Source organism: Parambassis ranga, chromosome 7 (assembly GCF_900634625.1).
Source record: "Parambassis ranga chromosome 7, fParRan2.1, whole genome shotgun sequence".
Lineage (NCBI taxonomy): Eukaryota > Metazoa > Chordata > Actinopteri > Ambassidae > Parambassis > Parambassis ranga.
In genome coordinates, this window is record NC_041028.1 from 9977053 (window position 1) to 9998241 (window position 21189).

At 42.3% G+C, this 21189-nt stretch overlaps 2 protein-coding genes across 4 annotated transcripts; one reads left to right on the forward strand and one right to left on the reverse strand.

Annotated features, from left to right (window-relative positions):
* The first annotated feature begins 877 nt into the window (after positions 1–877).
* mipa (major intrinsic protein of lens fiber a) lies at positions 878–2050 on the forward strand. Its single transcript, XM_028409573.1, has 4 exons — positions 878–1237; positions 1329–1493; positions 1576–1656; positions 1751–2050. The coding sequence occupies exons 1-4, from the start codon at positions 878–880 to the stop codon at positions 1934–1936; spliced, it is 792 nt and encodes a 263-aa protein (XP_028265374.1). The 3' UTR covers positions 1937–2050.
* A 2102-nt stretch (positions 2051–4152) lies between these two features.
* On the reverse strand, positions 4153–18689 carry stat6 (signal transducer and activator of transcription 6, interleukin-4 induced). Of its 3 annotated transcripts, none has more exons than XM_028409091.1 (20): positions 18465–18689; positions 12825–12970; positions 12595–12739; positions 11935–12009; positions 11108–11270; positions 10751–10848; positions 10400–10548; positions 9871–9987; positions 9514–9681; positions 9353–9440; positions 9151–9273; positions 8945–9037; positions 7274–7477; positions 7108–7202; positions 6887–7020; positions 6299–6448; positions 6165–6225; positions 5713–5778; positions 5520–5588; positions 4153–5416 (listed from the first exon to the last, which is right to left on the reverse strand). In XM_028409091.1, the coding sequence occupies exons 2-20, from the start codon at positions 12956–12958 to the stop codon at positions 5353–5355; spliced, it is 2196 nt and encodes a 731-aa protein (XP_028264892.1). In that variant the 5' UTR covers positions 12959–12970; positions 18465–18689; the 3' UTR covers positions 4153–5352. The 3 variants fall into 3 exon arrangements, with proteins under 3 accessions (XP_028264892.1, XP_028264891.1, XP_028264893.1); XM_028409090.1 differs by lacking the exon at positions 18465–18689 and adding an exon at positions 17525–18092; XM_028409092.1 differs by lacking the exon at positions 18465–18689 and adding an exon at positions 17525–18092 and having other exon boundaries at positions 5502–5588.
* Between the last annotated feature and the right edge of the window lie 2500 nt (positions 18690–21189).

Sequence of the window (21189 nt, forward strand, 5' to 3'; positions counted from 1 at the left end):
CATTGAGAAATTGCTTGTGCATTTTTTTTGGATAAACAACTGTTGACTAAACTGATTTGGTTGTGAAACTACCAAAATGAGTGAATATCCAGCAAAAGTCCACTGCACCTGTGCTCACTATTGTTCTTGTGCCAGCTGTTGTTCCAGGTGTCAAGGCCACTGCAGCTTTCCTCGGGCACTTTTGCAATCAGTGATGTAATGAATGTGTTTGTGTTTTGGGTATGTTGGAGTTGCTGGAGCTGGTAGGCCTCCACCTGTAGCTGAGCTTTGAAAGGTTCCAAAAACCCCAGTGCAAACGTGTGATAAGCAGAAGAGCACTACAACACAATCACAGCTTTTCTTGACCACATAAGTTGGACCACTGAGTCATGTGATTTTCTAAGGTCCAATTTAAAAGTACAATCAGGTTTAGTGAGGTTAATGAACAGAGGGGGATTAGTGCAGGAGAAGGGTTAACTGACTTTGTTTTGATTTGCGGTATTGTGCGCTGACCCCTCCCCTGTGCTCGGTGGCCCTGCTGTGGCTCGGGGTGTTATAAAAAGGCCTCTGAGCTCCCCCTGCTCTGGTAAAGAGGCTGAATGTCTGCAGGACATGCGTAACGTTTGTCTATCCATGTTCTTCTACTAACAATCAGCGGGTTTGGCACATAGATGCTCAGAGACTGGCGCACTGCTCCACTCAGGAGCTCTCTATGACAGACATCAGACAGCAGAGCAGCAGATTATTCATAGTTTCATGAGAGTTACATGTTGATCTTTTTTGTTGTTGCATTTAGCTTCATAGCAGCAGTCACTGTGTGAGGGCACTTGCTCTGTCAGTAGGTAGTTTTTTCTGTTGATTTTTATCCCTCCACTCTTTAGAGGTTGCTTTTGCCACCATGTGGGAGTTCAGGTCCATGTCTTTCTGGAGGGCGGTGTTCGCCGAGTTCTATGGCACCATGTTTTTTGTATTCTTTGGGCTCGGGGCGGCCCTCCGCTGGACCACTGGGCCCCATAATGTCCTTCACGTTGCCTTTTGCTTCGGGCTGGCGGCTGCCACCTTCATCCAATCCATTGGCCACATCAGCGGAGGACACATCAACCCAGCCGTCACCTTCGCCTATCTGATTGGCTCGCAGATGTCCCTGTTCCGTGCTTTCTTCTACATCATGGCCCAGTGTCTTGGAGCGCTGGCTGGAGCTGCTGTGCTCTACGGGGTCACACCCACCAACATGAGAGGAAACCTGGCACTGAACACGGTAAGATTACCTGCCAGTCACTGAATATCACACACTTTTGTAATGATGTTTGCGATGAAGGGCTAACATGTTTCCTTTGTTTCAAACCCAGCTGCAACCAGGCATCAGCCTGGGCATGGCCACCACTATAGAGGTCTTCCTCACCCTCCAGCTCGTTGTGTGCATCTTTGCTGTGACAGATGAAAGGCGCAATGGACGGCTGGGCTCTGCTGCTCTGGCCATTGGCTTCTCTGTGCTCATAGGGCATCTTCTTGGGGTAAGCAAGAGACATCTGTGACTCCTCTTAGGAGAGTCAGAGCGTAGTCAGGCTTTTAATCCTCAACAACTCTTTTACTTAGATGTACTACACCGGAGCAGGGATGAACCCAGCAAGGTCCTTTGCCCCAGCTGTCTTGGTCAGGAATTTTATCAACCACTGGGTAAGATGATTATATTGGAAAATATTTTTTCACTGCAAATTCTAAAGTTAAGTTACGTCCACGGACTCAACAACACCTTTCTCTGTATCTTCAGGTGTACTGGGTAGGGCCTATGATTGGAGGAGCCATGGGTGCCCTGCTGTACGACTTCATGCTCTTCCCCCGTATGCGAGGTCTGTCTGAGAGGCTCGCGACACTGAAGGGCACTCGGCCCCCAGAGGCTGAGGGCCAGCAGGAGACCAGGGGAGAGCCCATAGAGCTCAAGACACAGGCCCTATAAGCCTGGAGTTATAGAAGATCTGCTTTCTGACCACCCCCTCCCCCCATCACTCTTCTGTCACTCGCCTCATTCTGCACCCTCGGTTCCTGCTCCATCCTCAGCCAACACATTGTTTTTGCACACATACCTCCTCCATGCCTTCACACGTGCTCACACAGATTCCCCAACATCACCATTATTATCCTTGTTCTGCATCCAGAACTGGACTGTCTTTCCCAGTTTGATCTCTCTCCCATCATCCCTTTTATTCCTCCCCCGCTTTGGAGTGCAGGACAAAAAGATGGAGGGTTAGAAGGAGACTTGCCACTGAAGGAAGCACCCTGTGGTGTGGGGAGTCAGTCACTCCTGGCTGACCAAGTGGCTATAACTGCTCAGGACAGGGGGCGCTATTTCTATCTTTCCTTCCCTTTTTCTCTCTTTCTGTTTTTTTTTCTCACTATTTTGTAGTCTTGCTAGGAGTGAAGCTACAGTAGAACAGTGGACTTCTGCATGCTTTTCATTTTTGATCCAGTGTGATCTCGCTCTTTGTTTGTTTTGTTTCATGAACTTTGGGTAAATTACATGTAGGTATTGTACTTTACCAGTATTTATTTAGAACTCTATTTTTTAGCTGTATGTGTGTTGATAGAGAGTGTGAGAAAGAGTGAGTGTGCATGCATGTCGGTGTGCATGTGTATGCGTGTGTGATTGTTTTTAATTGACCATTTTTATTTTATTTTATTTTTTTCACTTTACATTGCCACAATCCTTTGTCTGTATCTTTTCTTCTTCTTTTGGATTTATCATGCAAGCTTATTTTAGGGAAAGATCCTCACCCTGACAGATACTGCAAAAGTTTAATACAAGAGTTCAACCAGTTGTTTTTAGAGTGACCCCATTTTTACATCGGATAAATAACATTTAAACGTCTTAATGCCAAATTCAAACAGTTCAGAGTTTGTGTCTCATGTAGTGAAGTATACACACACACACACACACACACACACATTCTTATTTATATTTAAATAAACAACAACAAACAACAAAAAACACACAACTATCTGGTCTTTTCTGAAGGGTCTTTGTACATCCATTCAAGGTTAGAAATGACAGAGTGCATGAGGTGTGGTGACTTCTTGCTGGTGTTAGCAAACACCTGGTGCCTTCTCTTTTCTGCACTGAGCTTCGGGAGTGAGATAGTTTCACTGGACCAGGCCCTCTTTAAATTTTGGGAGAGGTGAGAGAAAGTCATCCAAGGTCGACTGAAATATGTAGTGTGTTTGTACGGGGTGGTAGATGTACTACACCTTTAGTTTCACACAGTCTACACAGGAGAGAAGGAACTTTAAAGCTGAATCAGCCAGCTGTCCCCTTTCTCTCTTCCATCCCTCCTTCACTCACCCTACCTCCCCCCTTTGTTTATGAGGCAGCCATCTTGTTCTGCTCTAATGAGGGGACATCTACCGCTGCTGGGATGGAGGGAAGGGGACGGGGAACTGAGATAAGTTATCATTTTACAAAGTTCACCAGAGCAGTTACTGGACCAGACATGTAAGCTGATGCTTCCTCTACATAGCCTTTTATTTTTCAGTGTGATTTCCCTGGCAGTGATTGAATAGAATTTGCATTTTGTTAAGATTAGAATTTGTGTTTTAATGGAAAAGCTTTGTGATGTACAGTGTAAAATTTTCCTTTTTTTAAAAAAAAAAACAAAAAAAATGTGTTGATTGTTGATGGATGGATAGGAAATATATGCTGGTTATGCAATGTCTCCTCTTTGGCTGATGAATGAAAAAAAATGAAAGTAATGCCAATTATGTTAAACAGCGATATGCTTTCATTCTATGGACAGCCTTTTATGACAACAGGCCTTCCCATTTATTATTTTTATATGTCAAAAAAAAAAATTCTGAAAATTCCTCAGTTTTCAATTCATTTTTGTCTGTTTTCTCTTAGACTCACTGTAGAAAAATATGGGATTTAAACCAACAGTTGCAGACAGGACAGACCAACATTTGCAGCCTGTATGTTTTCTTACATTTTTGCCACCTACACCTATCGAACTATTTGCATAAACAAATCGGATGATCGGATCTCACAGGCAGTGAAAGTTGCAGTTCTTCTGTCTGCAGCTGCTTGTGTAGAAATGGCTCCTCTATGTGCGGTGTTTTGAGCTGTGATATTAAGGGAAAAATGACCAATTTCTTGTAAATAAATTTACACAAATATTTTGGACATTTTGAAAAAAACAATGAAATTTTATTTGTCACCATGGTAAAAGATGATATGGATCTTACTAGAGTTATTTCACAAAGTATGAGATGCATGCAGGCAATATGGTACATCCAACACACTATTATATTATTACTCGCACAACGCCGAGAGTGATGGCTGGCACTACGTTTAAGGGGGGGGGACAGATAGAAATTAAACTGCTACACTGAGATCTAGGCACTCATCAGCCCATCAAAGTAAAATTTACTGTACTGTTTCATGTTAAGTGCTGCGTTAATTAGGTCTCCACTTTATCCCAAAGCTGCTATATATTCTCAAATCACATCATTCAAACCACAAAGAAATTGCACATTTGTGTTAAGTGAATCAATATCTTTACATTAATTTAGGTAGAAAAAACAGCACAGCAAAACAGCAATTTTAAAATTTCTTTTTTTTTTTAAAAAAACCAAAGACAGGTGGTTTGAAAATTTTGCGTTAGGTGTCTAACAGATTTTTTTCCCTTTATGTGTGTGTGAGAGAGAGCAAGACAGAGCACGCACATCAGGGCAACAGAAATAAAAATGTAACATTTATGCAAATACTTGCAATTGATAAGAGAAAACGAGTATATACATACAACAGAAACATACACAAAAAGTCCTAATCGATATGAACTTCTCCCACCACCATCTACTGCAGTGTCCGTCAGTGTGGCAAATTTTCAGTCACCATTGACAAAGACCCACGGCTGCTATTTGTCATGCATACTGTGTAGGAAGGGTACTTAATGTAAGACTGTGCGTAAAACATGTAATGAAGAGGACTTTTAACAAGGAAATACACTGGCCTGCCTCATCAGTAGAAATACAGAGGACAACATGCAGTATGTTCCATTACCTGGAGAAGAGTCTTCGGTAGCCAACAGTCCACTGACCCTTTATGTGCTACCATAGGGCTGGCTGTACTTGGATAATATTTACTTATTTTTTTTTCAATAAAAGCAAAGCAAACAACAGAAGCCACCAGATGAGAGCGAGAGGAAGGGGCATCTTAGTCCTTGGCATCATTTCGGGCTTTCAGGTAGCACCAGTTTAACTTGTTCCCCAAGTCCCAGAGAATTCGTCTTTAACAAGTTTGCATGTTAAAAGTAAAGTAAGACAATAAGCACTTGTGGTTGGAATCCTTTTCTGATGCCTGCTTTGCGCTACCAGAGCAGCTTTTTAAGGAGAATTCAGATTGTCCAAAAACTTGTTAAGGTCTTCCATTTCCATGTTTTGTGGAGGCCTATAAGAGACACATGCACATTATTCACATGGTCTGTAAGTATATTTAAAGATAAACAACAGAACGGCAGTTTTTATGCACAGTCATGGAAAGAAAATCCTACATGAAGACAGGAGAAGGAGCTGTAGTTTCTTGAGCCATCTCGGAGTTGAACGGCTGTGGGAATGTTTGCCTGACAGAAACACCAGGAGGAGGAGAGCTATTAGCATTTATTGTTGATGACCAGTGACAGCAGGAGATATAAGCTTACCTCACTTTAGGGAAGTGAAATAGAAACTTGTGTAAGTGACACTTACATGGGAAAATCGCCATATGTGTTTTCAGTGTGGTGTCTCATACTGGGGCCCGATGGCGTGGCGTCCCTGCACATTTATAAACAATAAAAGAGGTTTGTCAAAACTAAACTAAAAAAATAGTGCAATGCCAGCACAGGAGTCCACCTTCCCATTTGTTAGTTTATTTATTGGTCTGTCCACTTGGGTTTAATGCTTACATCAGTGATGATGGACCCCTTGCAGATTTTGGGTATTTTTATAGGGATTAGATGGAACAGAGGGAGACAAATCGGTCTAATAATGCCTTTAAATCCTTCAGCAGGAAGTGGAAAAGGGATGTGTAAAATACACTGTTTAGCCTTCTGCAAGTCTGACCTGGGGCCAGATAAGGTGACAAAAATGCATAGATGGGTGTTTGATCAGGCTTGACAATGACTTCGACTGCATTAATTAAATAATAAATAGTTCCTTACGTGCCAACTTTAGTATGGAGAGTAACGGGGATGTAGCCAGGATTGTGCGGCAGCTGAGGCTCTGTTTAAAACCAGAGAGCTCTGTTAGTTGCCTTTTTTTTTACTTGAGCTTAGGACACATAGGTGATTATTACCTGAGTAGAATTTTCTGAAAACATCATGCTTTGAAAATTCAGGATACAGGTGCGTTATGTGGTTGATGTCACGGATGCGATCACCGAGGCTTCGGATCTCAAGATCTCTCTTGGTGAAAGGCTGGATGTTCTGGATTTTCTGTCCCCCATCTAGAAAGGGAAAAAGTTTGATGTGTCATATGTGTTTGTGAGAGAGAGAGAGATTTTGTGTGAATAATCCAACACTTCTTAAACTCGTAATGTTTTGTTATAGCAGGTGTGGTAATGCACTTCAGTGCATACTATCAACCATAAAAAGGGAAAAGAAAACAGGAAGAATGTCGTTGGCTAAGATTTAATACAATGTTTTTAGCTACTACTGGAGAGAAAATCATGTCAGAGCAGATGATTGACAAGAGCCTCACAACTAAAAAAAGTCACTTAGCCCATGCGGTTCTGGTTAAAAATGCGTTATTGCAAATTCTTTTACGCATGATCATCTCGGAGTTATAATCTGACACTGTGCCAGCTTTTATAAATACCCATCCCAAAAAGAAACACAAGCTGATAACACTTAAGTACAAAATGAGGGAACAAACTCAAACCTACTTTCACTAGCAGACACATAAGCGATGGTGATGCCTCCGATCTCAGAGTCACTAAAGCGAAGCAGAAATGTCCCGTTGGGCCTGTCTTGAAGAATAAGGTGTAGATGCTGCTTCCCAATGAAACCAAATATCAGCCTAGTGGAGCCAAACAGTGTAAACACCTGTTATTATTACATCACAGGCTTAACGTTTCCTGTCTAAATAAAAGTCAGGCCATCTCACCCTTCACTCCAGTAGGGCTTCAGGTGTTTCTTGGTTAGCTCCATTACTCCTTCAAACCACTGCCAGAACGTGAACGGTCGTCCTGGGAGCACCTCCTGTAAGGTTTACAGGTCCTGTCAGATAGTCTGTGCACATCTGTGGATACAACCTATACCCTTGTACACACCTTATTAAACTGTGCCCAGGACACCATCGTGTTGCTGAAGTCTTCAGTAAAGTCGGGCTTGTCAAATATCTTCTGAGCCAGGAAGTGTTGGTTGTACTGGTCCAGGTTGTGCTGAGTCTGCACCTCGGAAGTAAATTTCATGTTTAGAGTGCTGGACATCATCCTCCAGGGCACACGCTCTGGCACCACAAAGGGAACTCTGTCCTGAAACAATGATTAAAAGAAAAAGGATGACATGGTGGACATGCTATCATACAGATTTACAATGCTGCGAGGGGAAGAGTGAAAAACTAAAACAGGAGGAAGAAGAAGACTGTCATCACTTATGATGATTTATTCAAAAACAAACCACGTCATGTTATTTCCAGTCACTGACTGACAAGAAATAAAGAGGAAGCTCACTCACAGAGCCTGCAGCGTCACTCAATGCTTCATACTGATATTGATCCTGCCTGACGCCGTGTGTTTGTGAGAACCAGTTTGAGTGTTAGACCATTAAAGTCACTTTGGTTAAAGACACTTTGGTCCTCACTGTTTTTAGATGTCAAATGGCTATTTAGGGTTAGTGTGAGGCTACAGAGAAAGACTACGTTTTGATGGGTAAGGTTAGGGTAAGGGGATAGTGAATGCATTATGTACATACATACATGTCCCCACAAAGATAGCTATACTATGTTTTGTGTGAGTGCCATGACAGTGTCTTAATGAAGCAGGATGCATGAAGCTGAAACACATAATATTCAGCCATCATGATCTTATTAGCTTTTCCCACTGTGGCTGACAGAATCCTACAGAATTCCTTGGACGTGTCATTTTTACATGTCTATCATTCATTGAGTCATTCAGAGTCTAGGATTTTCTAGAGTCTAGTGCTGGACTGCAAACAAAGGAACACACTTTAATGAATGAACTGTGAACATGTTCAGAAAAAGATGCAATGACACTCTGTTCCCTTCCATTCTGCATTCATTCCTCAACAGTGAACGTCTGTTTTTTCTGATTTATTTTCACTTCCACTATTCACACTAAGTGCAGAAACCCTGACAGTGATGGACCATGTTGGACACTCTCTTCTGACTGAGATTTGCTGCGTGTCAGGATGAATGAGCACATTACTGGTTTATTGCAACATCCTGATTCATGTTTTTTTTTATTAATAGTCAGGTTCATCACGTCTTGGGATTCCCTGTAAATGTTTGTGTTTTAGGGCATGTGCTGTCAGGATTGGTTGTCGTATTGATGAAGCTTGCTTTTTTTTCTAAAGAATGTATGTTTCTTTAGCTGCATCACTGCTGATTACTGTTATATAACTCTATATATCAGTGATCTGCTGCATATTGTACCCTGTTGTTGCTTCTAACAGACCACAGAACCTACAAACATCCAGCACTAGCTTCTACATCACTTCTGAAATACTCCCTTTTCAAAGGTAATGTCAGCTGGATGTAGAGTTCCCTTTAAGACTGAAGTTAAACCTTGTAGTCTAGATTAGGCAGCCGCCGCCCCCACATGGCAGACTGTGCACCAAGGTATAATTAATCTGTTAGCACAATGCTACCACACTCTTCCCCTGAAAGCTGTGCTGTGACATCCTGACCTGTCCTGAGATTGGCCAGTTGAATCACTGCTACACTTCAGCCCAGGGGAATGAACTGTAGGATAAAAACTTACTGGTTCGGAAAAGGCACAGTCCCATATGATGGTAGCCACGGCGTTGTTGTCTTGACTGCCGTGAACGATGACAACCACAGGCTGAGAGATCATCTAGGATCAAAGATCATCATTTTACATCTACTGTGTGTGAACACACATTGTTTTGAGCTGAGGAAGCCGTGCCATGTTCTTAGGAAACGACATCACAGAACAATGGAACAAACCTGTATCCTGTAAGGAGTGTCACAGCCTGTGATTGTGATCTCTGAGGAGAACAGAATGGCAAATTTCTCCTCCGTCACTGACTCCGATCCCTTTCTGTCTGCTCTCTTGATTCTCTTGATAGACTGTTGATAAAATAAATTATTTGTTAGCAAAGTTGTGGGATCATTAAATGTGAGGTGCTAACAGAAGACCAGGATGTACCATATTTCTGAAGGTGGCACATGTGCTCTTGGTGGCTGTGTTGTGTTCAAGGATGGCTGAGTTGTTGATCAGTTCCCCAACATTATCACTGCGGGAAACAGATTTTGTATCAGTTCATCTCTCATATAAGTATATCTTATATAGTCTGACATGTGACTCACCCAGGTACGCCGCCCAAATTCCTGGCCTGCAGCTCATTAATGATTTGTGCCTTCAGCACCACGGGCTTTCCAGGAGCTACTTTCTCTCCCAGCAGATATCGCACAGTCGTGGAGAACTTTGACTGAGTCTTAATGACCTGCGGGGGCTGCTTGTCCACTACAAGAGAGCTGAAGGAGAAGTAATGAGACATAAATGCTTTCTCCTTTTAAAGATGTATTAAAGTGAGTCTCTCATGATGCCGTTTGTGAGAGGACAGGAAAATGTATGAGATGTAATCATTTTCTTTTACAGTTTTTTCAGTGAAAAAAGGAAAATAAATACACAAACTGAATAAGACAACAGTGTGCCAGTGCTACCTTTCAATCAGAACCTGTAGAAGCTTCCCCAGTCTTTCCAGGAGGTCTGAGATCCGTTCCCCAATCAGCATCAGTTCCTGCCTCAGGTTCCCGTTCATGCCGAGCAGCTGCTCGCACCTAAGAGAAGACATAGAGTTATGATACCACACATTATGTAGCTGGTGCAATACCAGAAGAACTGTGCAATTTTTCTGATCCCACTTTGACAGCATGACAAAAACAAACATGTTTTAAAACATGTGAACTTGCATTTCAGCGATCAGTGCTTTATTTCAACAGAAATACAATATAAAGGTAAACCCTGTCAAATCCTCCTCTTTATGTCTGAACCAGGTACATTTGGAGAGTGGTTGCCAAACTCAGGCGAGTGAAAATGACTCCCTTTACAAGTTTTGTGACGTTTATCAAACTTCTAAATAACTTTAAATAAAAAACATCTGATCGTGGAGTGAAAGAAACTCTTGACTACAAGTGTATTCAGGCAGAGTGGAAAACAAAAAGAAAGTATCAGGGTGGGGACCCGCCTCACCAGGTCTGCAGGGGACTGAGGTTGTCGTCAAAGGGATGTCCGATGGCCGCCTTGTGCTGCTCCCACCGCCACGCCTTCAGTCTGCTGACCAGTCGGGTCTGACAGTGGTCCAGACGGTCCACACACTCCTTCAGCAGCTGTAAACGGTTCTAACCAACATACAAACACACCACACTGACGCAAACGGCCCAACACTGTGTGTGCATGTCGACATCATGCAAAGGAATGTTACATCCAACAGGAATGAGGCTCAGACCTCGTCGAGCATCATATTTGTCTGCTGAAACTTTGATAATGATCAACTGTAACTTCTTCAAAAGTTTGATATCACACACAGTAGTGTCATCTCACCGTGGCCATTGTGTTCACTTTGAACTCCAGCTGCTGGATGTGGGCCTGGAGTTTCTGCATTTCTGAACTTGAGGAGTCCAGCCCATTGGGGAAGGGTCCTGGTGAAACGGCAAACATTATATGTTTAGTCATTTGTGTCCTGCAGAAAATGCTGCATTTGCTTAGATAAAAACTAAAATCAACAAAAAAACCCTCACTGTGTAGTAAGACTGTTCTGTAAGCTGCAGTTTCATCACTGGAGCTTATTGCGCAAAGAGTAACACAGTCTGTCTATTCACTATGTTTTTGGCATGACAATATCAAGACAGGAAAGTGTTTAGTCTACGCCTTATAGGTGTATGTGTGTGTGTGTGTCACCTTGTAAACTCTCATAGTTTTGTCTCTCCCAGTTCAGCTCCTCTTGCAGCTGGTGCATCTGCTTTCGAAGCTCCTGGACCTCCAGCACTTTCAGAACTAGGTGGTCTACATCCTGCACGTTGGTGTCTCTACTCGGGTATGTGGGGTACTGTGGAGGGTTGGTCTGCAGAGGGCACAGCAGCAACAGTTTTACAATGACACCTGTTTCCATAACTAACAGTAAAATCTAGAAATTAAAAAACAACAAATGACATTTCCTAAAAAGTGTAGCCAATATCTATAATGCCTTCTCAAGAATGGTTATTTTTGTCTTACTCACTCCCTTATGATGATCTGCTTTTAACTACAGCTTCTATAATTTGGGGCTTTACAGGATATAAACAGGAAGTACAGATGTTGCCGTGGGGGTCACTTACTTCACAGCAGGCTACAAATTGTGTCTCAATTTGTTTACATTTCTGGAAATCGGCACCAATGAAAGCAGGATGAATTAACACAGAACAAACAACATGATTATTCTCAGGATTTCTAGGAAGATTAATATATTTAGAAATAAATGCATGGTGTGTGATGTGTTCTGACTGGATACTGTAGGACTTAGTTATAAAACAACAAGTCATTTCTGAACCAGCACACTAACAATTAACTACAAAATGCCTCAAATTTTAATCAATAACTAAAATGAAATTTTTGGCTGCGTGAAAATGAGAAGCTTTTTGTATCTGTAATGACTGATAATTGTGTGTAAAATTTTCAACGGGCCTAATAATGTGCTCACATAGCTCATTAGGATGCAAAGCTGAGTAAAACTAAACACAGATGCTTACTGTGCTGATGAGAAGCCTCTCCTTCCTGAGGATATCTCTGATCAGAACTGCAAACTTGAGAGGTTGATAACCAGCCTGTAATATGAGAACAGTCCCTCATCACATACACATACAGATGGCTATACATGCACGTAGATGTGTTTATACATATGCTTAAAAACACATGTTTGTTAATCTTGTGTGATCTCAGACAACTGCTCAGCATTACATAACTGTATGCAATTTCAACTACAAGCAGCAGGCAGAGTGTGGTGCTGTGCGCAGCTTTACTGCATCTTACATGACACAATCACAAGACAGACAGCCATGACAGTCAGGTCAGAGCTGGGAGACCACATGAGACCTTTTCAGGCAAACATATGTTAGGTAGTCAACAGAGGGCAACGTTTTAATGCATGAGGTCAAATTAAAGGAAGATTTAGTAACAACTATATGAACTGATGCTTTAATGGTCAAAGGTCACAGGTGATAGCATGGACCCTCCAGGAAACAGGCTTTTGCCCCAAATCCTTTGAGGGAATATGTACAAGTTCAGCACAAATGCTTCATGTGGACATTAAAGCACACACACTGCATCCCCGAGCACCTCCAAACATGGTCTGATGTGAAGATGTATGAGAAACTATAACCTAATATGGGAGCTGCTGACAGTGGTCCTACCATGTTCCTGCTGATCTGCATCAGCTTCATCTTATCCACTACGTTGTCTTTCTGCTCAGCAACAGACTGTAGTATGCTGATGATCTGGTTCAGCAGAGCCTGAGCCTGGCTCTCCTGCTCCACCTTTTCTGGAGAAAATTCTTCCCTGTGAGCACAGACACATATACACATAATATAAACACAACCAAACCTGTGTCCACACCTCTGTACAGTGTGTGTTTGCATCATACCATCTTTGGCTCTCAATCCATTCAGCTACATAATGTCTGACTTCAATGGGCAAGGTGTTTGGTGGGTAGAGTGCGTTGACTGTCTCGTCAGACAGAGTATGTAGCATCTGCATCATGTTCATCCACTGGGCCATGGCCAAGCAAGACTGCAAATGAAACAGAGTAAAGAGCGTGATGCATATCTTTATTGTTTAAATTATAGTAACATGTAACATCTTTGGTGTCAGTATTAAAGAAGGGAGGTTGCTGTTGTCCATACATCTGTCCCAGTACTAATATCTGAACATATCTTAAGTGTATTAATAGAATTCTTCAAATTTGGTCCAAGCAAGTCCTACTGAGCTGCAGAGAGATGAGCTGTCCGCTGCTTTGGTGGTTTGTTGGGTGTTGTGTAACAGATGACTTGTACTGTTCAGAATTGCCTGCATGTGCTGGCATGTAAATCTCCTCACTCCATATTTAGAGTCTGGACAGATATGGATGTAAACTGCAGCTTAACAATGAGGTTTTATCATGTATATATTTATGGCGCTATAGTCCTTGCTACCTAATGTGTGACAGATTGGATCAGTTCATGTTATGCTTAATATCAACAGAGAAAAGATCATGCTACACACAGACATCTGGAAAACAAACACGCCACAGCTGTAAAGGCACAAAGATGGTTTGTGTTTAAATCTGTTGCTGGCAGCAAGCTAGTATATCCTGTGAGCATTATCAGCTTCCCACATGTGGGGCGGAACACTTACTGTAAAGACTTACTGATGACATCTCTGTTTTAAGACTGTACTCACATGTATTTAACATTCTGCTATCACATATGTCAAACATTTCTTTGATTTGACTGCACTGGAACGCTTGGATATCGCCTTCAGACTGTCATTATGTAAATTAAAAGTGGTTTCCTGTTTCTTCCCTGCTCTGAAGTTGGTGCTCACGCAAGAAATGTTGTAAAGCTGCCTGAGTTTTAGCCTTCAGCATTGAAGAGGAGGGGGGAGACAATAAAGAAAACGATAGGCATGCAGCACAGCAATAACTGATGTAAACAAGTGTAAATTCTCATAAATCAAATTAGTGGCTACTGCAAACATTCAATGCATGTGGAAAAGAGGAACAACCAGCCTAGAGTGCCCAACAGTCATGTCTGAATACATTAAGGCAATTACTGCACCACTCAGATTCCCTCCCATGTGATGAGTTATACAGTTTATCATAGTTTAGGAACACTTTCATTTGCAATATCAATACGAAGCCAGAGTCAGATGTCTTCTAGGCAGTGACAGTGAATACACACAAATAATACTGATGTGTGTGAATGACAAGTGCGGGTGGTGCTGCATGACATTGTACATTCTTAAATGTGCATGTACATGTTATTGGCAAATACTGGGGAATAATAATCTGATCTGACTTTCTTCCTCCGTTCTAATGCAGAAATATGAGCTGAGACAGAGTTCATAAGAGCTAATGCATGCAACGTGTTCAGAGAAAGCAGAAGTTATCAAAACCTGCACACGGGGCCTGTCCACAACATGCCTGCTCGTAATGGGCCATTTGCATCTTGCATCTGAGCAGCACCCAAACAAACAACAAGGGTTCGAATATGCTGCGACATGTAGAGCTGGTAACAACACTGCATCACTGTGAATGTGCTTTCTGGTAAAGGCCCACTGAGAACACAAGTGCTGTAAAAACATTATGTTGTGAGGACCACTCATGCAAAAAAGACTTCGACTGGCCTTGCCTGCTCTTCCACTGCTTCATCCAAAACAAACAAGACTATTAAACACCTGATGAGACATCTGACCGACATCCTATGGTTTCATTGTGCTTTACACTTTACTGTATCGAACTCTGGGCTACATAGCTGCCAATATCTAAAAGACAACAAAAAAACCCACACTTTTAATGTCAGTCTTTTTTTCACAGAAACAAAATCCTGGTTTCACTCCAAAACACCCGTTTTATCCTGAGTACATTAAAAAAAAAGAACTAACTGTAACCATAGAGCTCTTTTGTAAAGCTGCTTCACAGCAACAATGGGTAGTTTCACCTCATTACAGGACAGGTCCTGGCAAAGGCCCTGAAAAAACACCATACCGATGTGGGAGTAGTTTGACTGTTTTGACATCACTTGAGATCAAATTTCAGTTTACAACAGAGCTCATGTTTCTAATTCACACTTTGTTGAACACATTCATAATATCCTGGAATTTCAAGTTGCAGAGGTGTTTGCCTCTGTCCTATGTGGAGCTCTTACCTAACATCTTCCTAGAAAACAATAACTAGGAAGCCACTGACACAGTGTCTCACACAAAAAGCCTGCACAGTAATGTGTTGTATTGAACATATTGCAACATGGATGACATGCAGCAATGTTGTTCCTCTGTGACCTGACCGCCGGCAGCTCTGAACCTCAAGGTATCACTCTATTAAGCAACTATCAGGGTACCACATTAGAAAAAGTAATAAAACAGGGCATTGGTTACTTAAGTAAACACCAATAGAAACACATGAACAGTGTCAGATGCTCAAAGTAGGCTTCCACTCTCCGTCTGGCTCTCCTGAGATATACACGCCTCACAGTGACAAAAGCCACAGAGCTGGTGTTTGTACTTATACTGATCAGAATGTGAAGACACATAAGCAGAGCTATCTGCTCAAATTAGCATGCTAACCAGCTCCACTTATAATATCACTTGGACAACTGTGAAAATGATGAATCAACGTGGCATCTAGAGTGCTCTCAGTTCAACGTGACATGAAGCCAGAGGACAGCCAATAACTCTGACCCTCTGCTCACAGCGTCCACTACCAGCATCCCTGCAGCAAGCTGAGATCACACAGCTTATCCAACAGATCGTCATCACCTCTGTGACGTCTCCCCAGCGTACACAATGTTCCTCCTGCAAGAAATGCCTCTTGTGGTGACCATTCAAGCTTAAAATATACCAGCACCAACATCTGTAGTTATTCCTCTCCCTCACTTCACCATCCGTAACTACAGTAAGGTCTTACTGAGGTTTAATGTTTATCACAAAGTGAGATCCTAATTCAGACAGTTTTAATTTTATGGACAGCTAATTATCATCATATATATTTATGTTTTACTGGCTCCAGAGAGCCTAAAGTTTGGTTAAAACACTCTTTAACCTGACTTCAGAAAATGTTATTAGCAGAGTGCACTGACAAAGGTAGTGAAAACCAGAAACAACTCCACAAGCAATACAACAAGTTTCATATTGTATTACTTCTTTTCTGTTTCTGACCAGTTTCATATTCCCACAGACATTCACAGAAAATTACAAACTGTGATAAATAAATCTCTCTGTATTCAAACATGTCAATCAATCATTTTCTCTATATTCTACTACACCCCTGTCAATCAGGCTGGGATGTAAATATCTGTCTGTTTGCCTGTTTAGTGGGACTAGGCTTTAACTTTGGGCATTAAATACAGCAAGGGTTCAATTTTGAATATCTGAGCTGTAGAAAGTTGAAATGTGCCGAATATACACTTTAAACTGACCGACAACAAGACCAAAGTATGAGTGCAGATGACTGGATATGACAGAGGTGATCACAGCTGCCGACGATCAGATCTATGGCAGCTCTGTAAAGAGGTTTACATACAGGTCTCAGCTGAAACCTAGCCCAACAAACAGGAGCCTCCGTCCTACTGAAAACAACATCTAAAAATGGAAGATGTCTCAGAGGAGGAATAAACCAAACATCCATCGAGTGTTGGTAAATAAACAGGATGGATTTGTAGGTTAGAAAACTAAACAACTGTAAACAACTGGAGGACCAGAAGCCTGAGAGTGGCTGCTTCCCTGATTTCTGCTAGTCCGTGGTTATTTCTTTCTTTGTAGCATTGCAGTGAAAATATACATAAAAAAAAATCAATCTGTGTGATTTGATTTAATTTGCATGCAAGACTTCACTCTGTCAGGTAATGTGGGAAGTGCTGTCGCGGATCTTTTGCCCGGTGGCAGCAGCAGCAGCTGGTTTGTTATTTTGTAATGTGGGGACAGTGGATTCTGTCCATCCGTCTCCCAGAAGGCTCTGTGCTAGTTTATGTGACCCTTAGATTTTTTGAAAAGCTTGGTTTTGCATGTGAAAACACACACACACACACACTCCTGCCTCTGGTGGCCAAACTAAATTCAAGTTCAAAGGTGTGTGTTGTTTTTCTCAATGCTGTGAAATGACAGCCACTGACAGCGTTTCGTAAGAATGAAAGTAATTATACTGATTGCAACACACTGAGCATGAGTTTACCATCATGACGTAGTTGAATAAAAGTGTGGGATCCACAGTGTTCTAAAGATCTGATTAGTTTCACTGTGTGCCACATAAACAACACTGAGCTGAGCCCAGTGGAGTGTTACGGTAAAGAACGCGCTGCCTCGATCACAGCGGACACATTTTGTTCTGTCCTGACACGCCGCGCTGTCTTTGAGGTGGTTTCAGTGGTACAGACGTAACGACTCAGCTCTGTGTAAACACAAAATGGAGCATAACGTAACAGGAATTAAGGCGGACATTCATTCTGCAGCAGCCCGTTTATTTATGAACCAAAACTAACCAGAAACAAACGGCACCAGACATTACGGACAACATGCCCTCAGTGCTGATAAGGCCCCGCCAGCTGCAGGCCTCAGACACAAACAACAAGCAAACACCGACATCAGTCTTACCTTAAGTTAAACGGAGATTTCAAAACATTGACAAAACGCTGTAGCCCGTCGCCTCTTCCTCCTCTCCTGTCTCATCAGTTCTCCGCCTGCGCGCACATCCTAGAGAGCATTTCCTGCTTCCAGCGCTCACTTTAACGTGGTGTTGACCTCTAAAAGTTGGTGAATGTACAGTCGTATCGCGGTCGAGCCTGAGCTGGCCTTTGAAGAGTCAAACAGTTGACAGCGGGGCGCAGACAACTTTTGGAGGCGTACAAAGTAGCTTACACTCACTTCCCTGTTACGCGCGGCGAAGGAGAGGAGCGCGCTTTATTTCCTGCCTTCACGTCCACGCATGACCAGCAGGCTGCGTGAGGCACGGACCCGCATCAGGGCTGCTGCTGCTGTTGCTGCTGTGTGCCAGTGTGAGGACTCATATATAAGACTTCCTGGACCTCTGAATGTCTCAACCGTATTTTCTCACAGTGTTTATGCTACAACACACAGTCCGCAGGCTACACCCACACTACAACCAACACGGCACGGCTCTGGCAGACATTTACACCACCCTTTGAAACAGAAACTACAACTGGGCACGCAGGGTTTGGTGAACTTCCACGGAAGGAGCCGTAGGCGGAGTAATGTTGAGTCATTTCACTGCATGCTGTAACTTCCAGTAAGTCTACGGAGACACATGATACCATATCTGCAGATGGCAGCGCCTGCGAGGCGAACATCTTCCCAACGGCAGCACCAATCAGATGGTGACTCCTGACTTATTGTTTCTCCTCTGCTCGATTCGGAGGGTAAATAAACTCATTTTAGACTCACAAACAAACAAACGTGCAACAAAAGTGCAGTGAAATAAATATAAACTTATTCTTAGAAAGAAAAATCAAAACAACAATAGAACTCATTCATTCAGTTGATGAATAGTGTATTGATTTCTCTAATGTGCACTGACCGTCTGATGTTTGGATGATGATGACGTCAGGAGCTCTTCCTCATGTCACCTCTATCTACCTGAGTGCTTGTCAGGACAAGTTTCTCTCACATGTGTCAAGTTGGTATGCACTGCAGTTGTCATGTCCCGTCTTTTATTCCTTAAAGATACAGATGCTGCTGTAGGCCTATGTTTAGATCCAGGTGTATATATCTCCTACCTGACCAGACGTTAAAGACTGCTCTGCGTCTGCCTGCTCAGGTAGGAGGACATCTTTACAAGGCTTTTCTGAAGCAGATATCTGCTTTTCATTATGAGTAAGACACTAGTCAGAGGGCCAGCCTGTGTCCTGTCACAGGCATGAGGATGAGTATTACTTACTGTCTGTCACGTCACATTTCCACCTTGTGCAGCCACGAGGTGTCACTATTGAGCTAACTACGTTTCCTGGACTGGCCACATGAGGGAAGTATAGACCTTCATTGAAACCTGCCAGTACCAGGGGTCTGTTTTAAATAAGGTCCCATCGTATCACCACCACATAGATAACCAAACATGAAGAAAATTTAACTCAAATCATTTCATTTTAACCCTTTCATCATGTTCTACCAATACTAGCTCTTGTGCCTGTTCTCAGTCATAGCGCAGCTTGTATTTATTCCTCACACAGTGACCTGTTTGTGTTTCTGTGTACCTATTTACTATTTATTTATTTATTTATTCAGTGATCACAGTCTAGTCATGTGACATTCCACCTGTCAGATCCAATTTCCTGAGACGTTTGATTGAGCAACACGGAAACAATGCAGCTGCAAAGGTTCAGTCCTTTCCCTTCCTTTGCTATTGTGATTTTACACAGATTCCAGATCACCTTGTTTATCTGACTTGAAGCTGCAATTTTTATCTAATGATTGTGATGGTATTTTTTTTTATCTTTGAGCTTCATGTTATTTTCTTCCAAGCCTTCAAATGATGAAGCATGAGAATCAGATTTTTTAGGTATTCTGGACTTCCAGAAGACAGAGAGCTGATATCTAATGATAAACAGCAGTGGAAACACTGTTTAAGTCACACGATGCAGCTCCTCTCCTGTAAGGGAGGCATGCAATGGAAACTCAGAACCTGACTACAAATCAATCCAAGTTCTTTTTTAGCCAATTATGTGAAGGTGTGGGTTTGCTGCAGGTTTGGTGCTGAAACATCTGAACATTATTGTTTTATGTGATTGTTCTTTGCAGCATTACCACTCTGTGTGCAGGCCTGTCCCCATTTTCAGGGTGCTTCTAGGTAAAGGACCCTCCTTACTGCAGGTCTGCAACATCTGGAACCAATACAGATGTGCTGGCTATCTGTGGGACCGGGGGGCTTGGAGGTTGTAGGCTGAGTTGTGGGGGTGTGTGAGTGTGAGGGGCTGGGCTAGTTGCTACTTTGGCCCTGGGGGTCTGTGTGTCCCTGACTTCAAAATAGACTTGATTGCTAACAGCTGGCAGTCCTAACTCACCCGGTGTCAGAGCTCTCCTCTGATGTCAACCTTGTCAGTATCAAGGCCCGGACAATGGAAGGCCAGCAGCACAGCCAAGGCAAAGGTAGACGGGAGGACAGTGGCTGAAATGAGATTCAGAAAATAACCTTTTTTATATGAAGGTTGTTACTATAAATAACATTTAAGTTCTTTGACATCTTAAGGTAACACACACTGATGCTGAAACAGTGTGTGCACTTACTTAAACTTAAACATGCATCTATACAGCTCAACAAATGAATCTTTCATAGGGTCTGTTAGTCCACAAAACACAATTCATTGAAAAACCCCACTAAATAATAAATATATATTAAGAAGCCGAGTTTGGAATGTTTTTATTCTACATAGGAAATATTCCTATCAAACATCTGACAACTCACAAGTGTGGATTTTGTGCAGCCAATATCTGTAAAACCCTGCAACACCAAGAGGGAAAGAACACAGAAATCCAAAAAGATTTAATTTCAGGGTAGACATTCTCTAGAACATGCAAGCACTCAATATCACTTTGTTCACAGAGCTGTATCACAGTGAGACTGAGCCACATCTAACTATTCACTGCCACCATATGAGTAAATAGGACAGCAACTCATTAGCATCCTTTATTATCCAATTACAAACTCTGCTTGCCTAATTACCTCCAATCAGCAGGGAGATGAAAATGATTGACTTCCTGGAGGACAGGACTCACTTCAGGACAAGAAGGACACAGTGGACCTCAGTCACTTACTGGATGGAGGGCGAGTCACAGGAGTCAGACTATTGATGCAGTACACACGTCAGTGTTTTTTAGACTCTAGCCGCTTTAAATCAATCCTGGATTATGTTTTAGAAATGTTTATCTGTGAGGGGTGAATACTCCTCTAATGTCACACTTCCACCTGCACAAGGTTGTGTTGTTCGGCAGCTCGTGTTATTGAGTCTGCGATTGGAAATAATTTTTTAAACAGCTGCACAAACGATTATCCTTCATCAGAGGATGAAGGGCAGCTGCTGCAAAGGTTGTGCTTATAACAGAGCTATGCATCATTATTAGACAATTAATTGCTCTTGTCATTAACACCACCAGCAGTGTGTGCTGCCAGGACACCGTCCCAGATGTTGCAAACAATTTGACACCACTATCTGTAACCGTGGAGCTTCAGGCTTAAACTAAACTTTAGCTTCTTGGATTTACTTCTTCTTCCTCTTTTCTCAGTTAGTTTTGAGTATTTGAAAGATGTC

Coding starts and splice junctions, on each gene's coding strand:
- stat6 (XM_028409091.1), bottom strand. CDS start 12,958: ATGGCCCAGTGGATGAACATGATGCAGATGCTACATACTCTGTCTGAC. Junction 10,849..11,107: donor AAACTATGAGAGTTTACAAG/GTGACACACACA, acceptor CCGTTTCACCAG/GACCCTTCCCCAATGGGCTG. Junction 9,038..9,150: donor ACACTCCTTACAGGATACAG/GTTTGTTCCATT, acceptor CTTTGATCCTAG/ATGATCTCTCAGCCTGTGGT.
- mipa (XM_028409573.1), top strand. CDS start 878: ATGTGGGAGTTCAGGTCCATGTCTTTCTGGAGGGCGGTGTTCGCCGAG. Junction 1,494..1,575: donor TCATAGGGCATCTTCTTGGG/GTAAGCAAGAGA, acceptor TCTTTTACTTAG/ATGTACTACACCGGAGCAGG. Junction 1,657..1,750: donor GGAATTTTATCAACCACTGG/GTAAGATGATTA, acceptor CTGTATCTTCAG/GTGTACTGGGTAGGGCCTAT.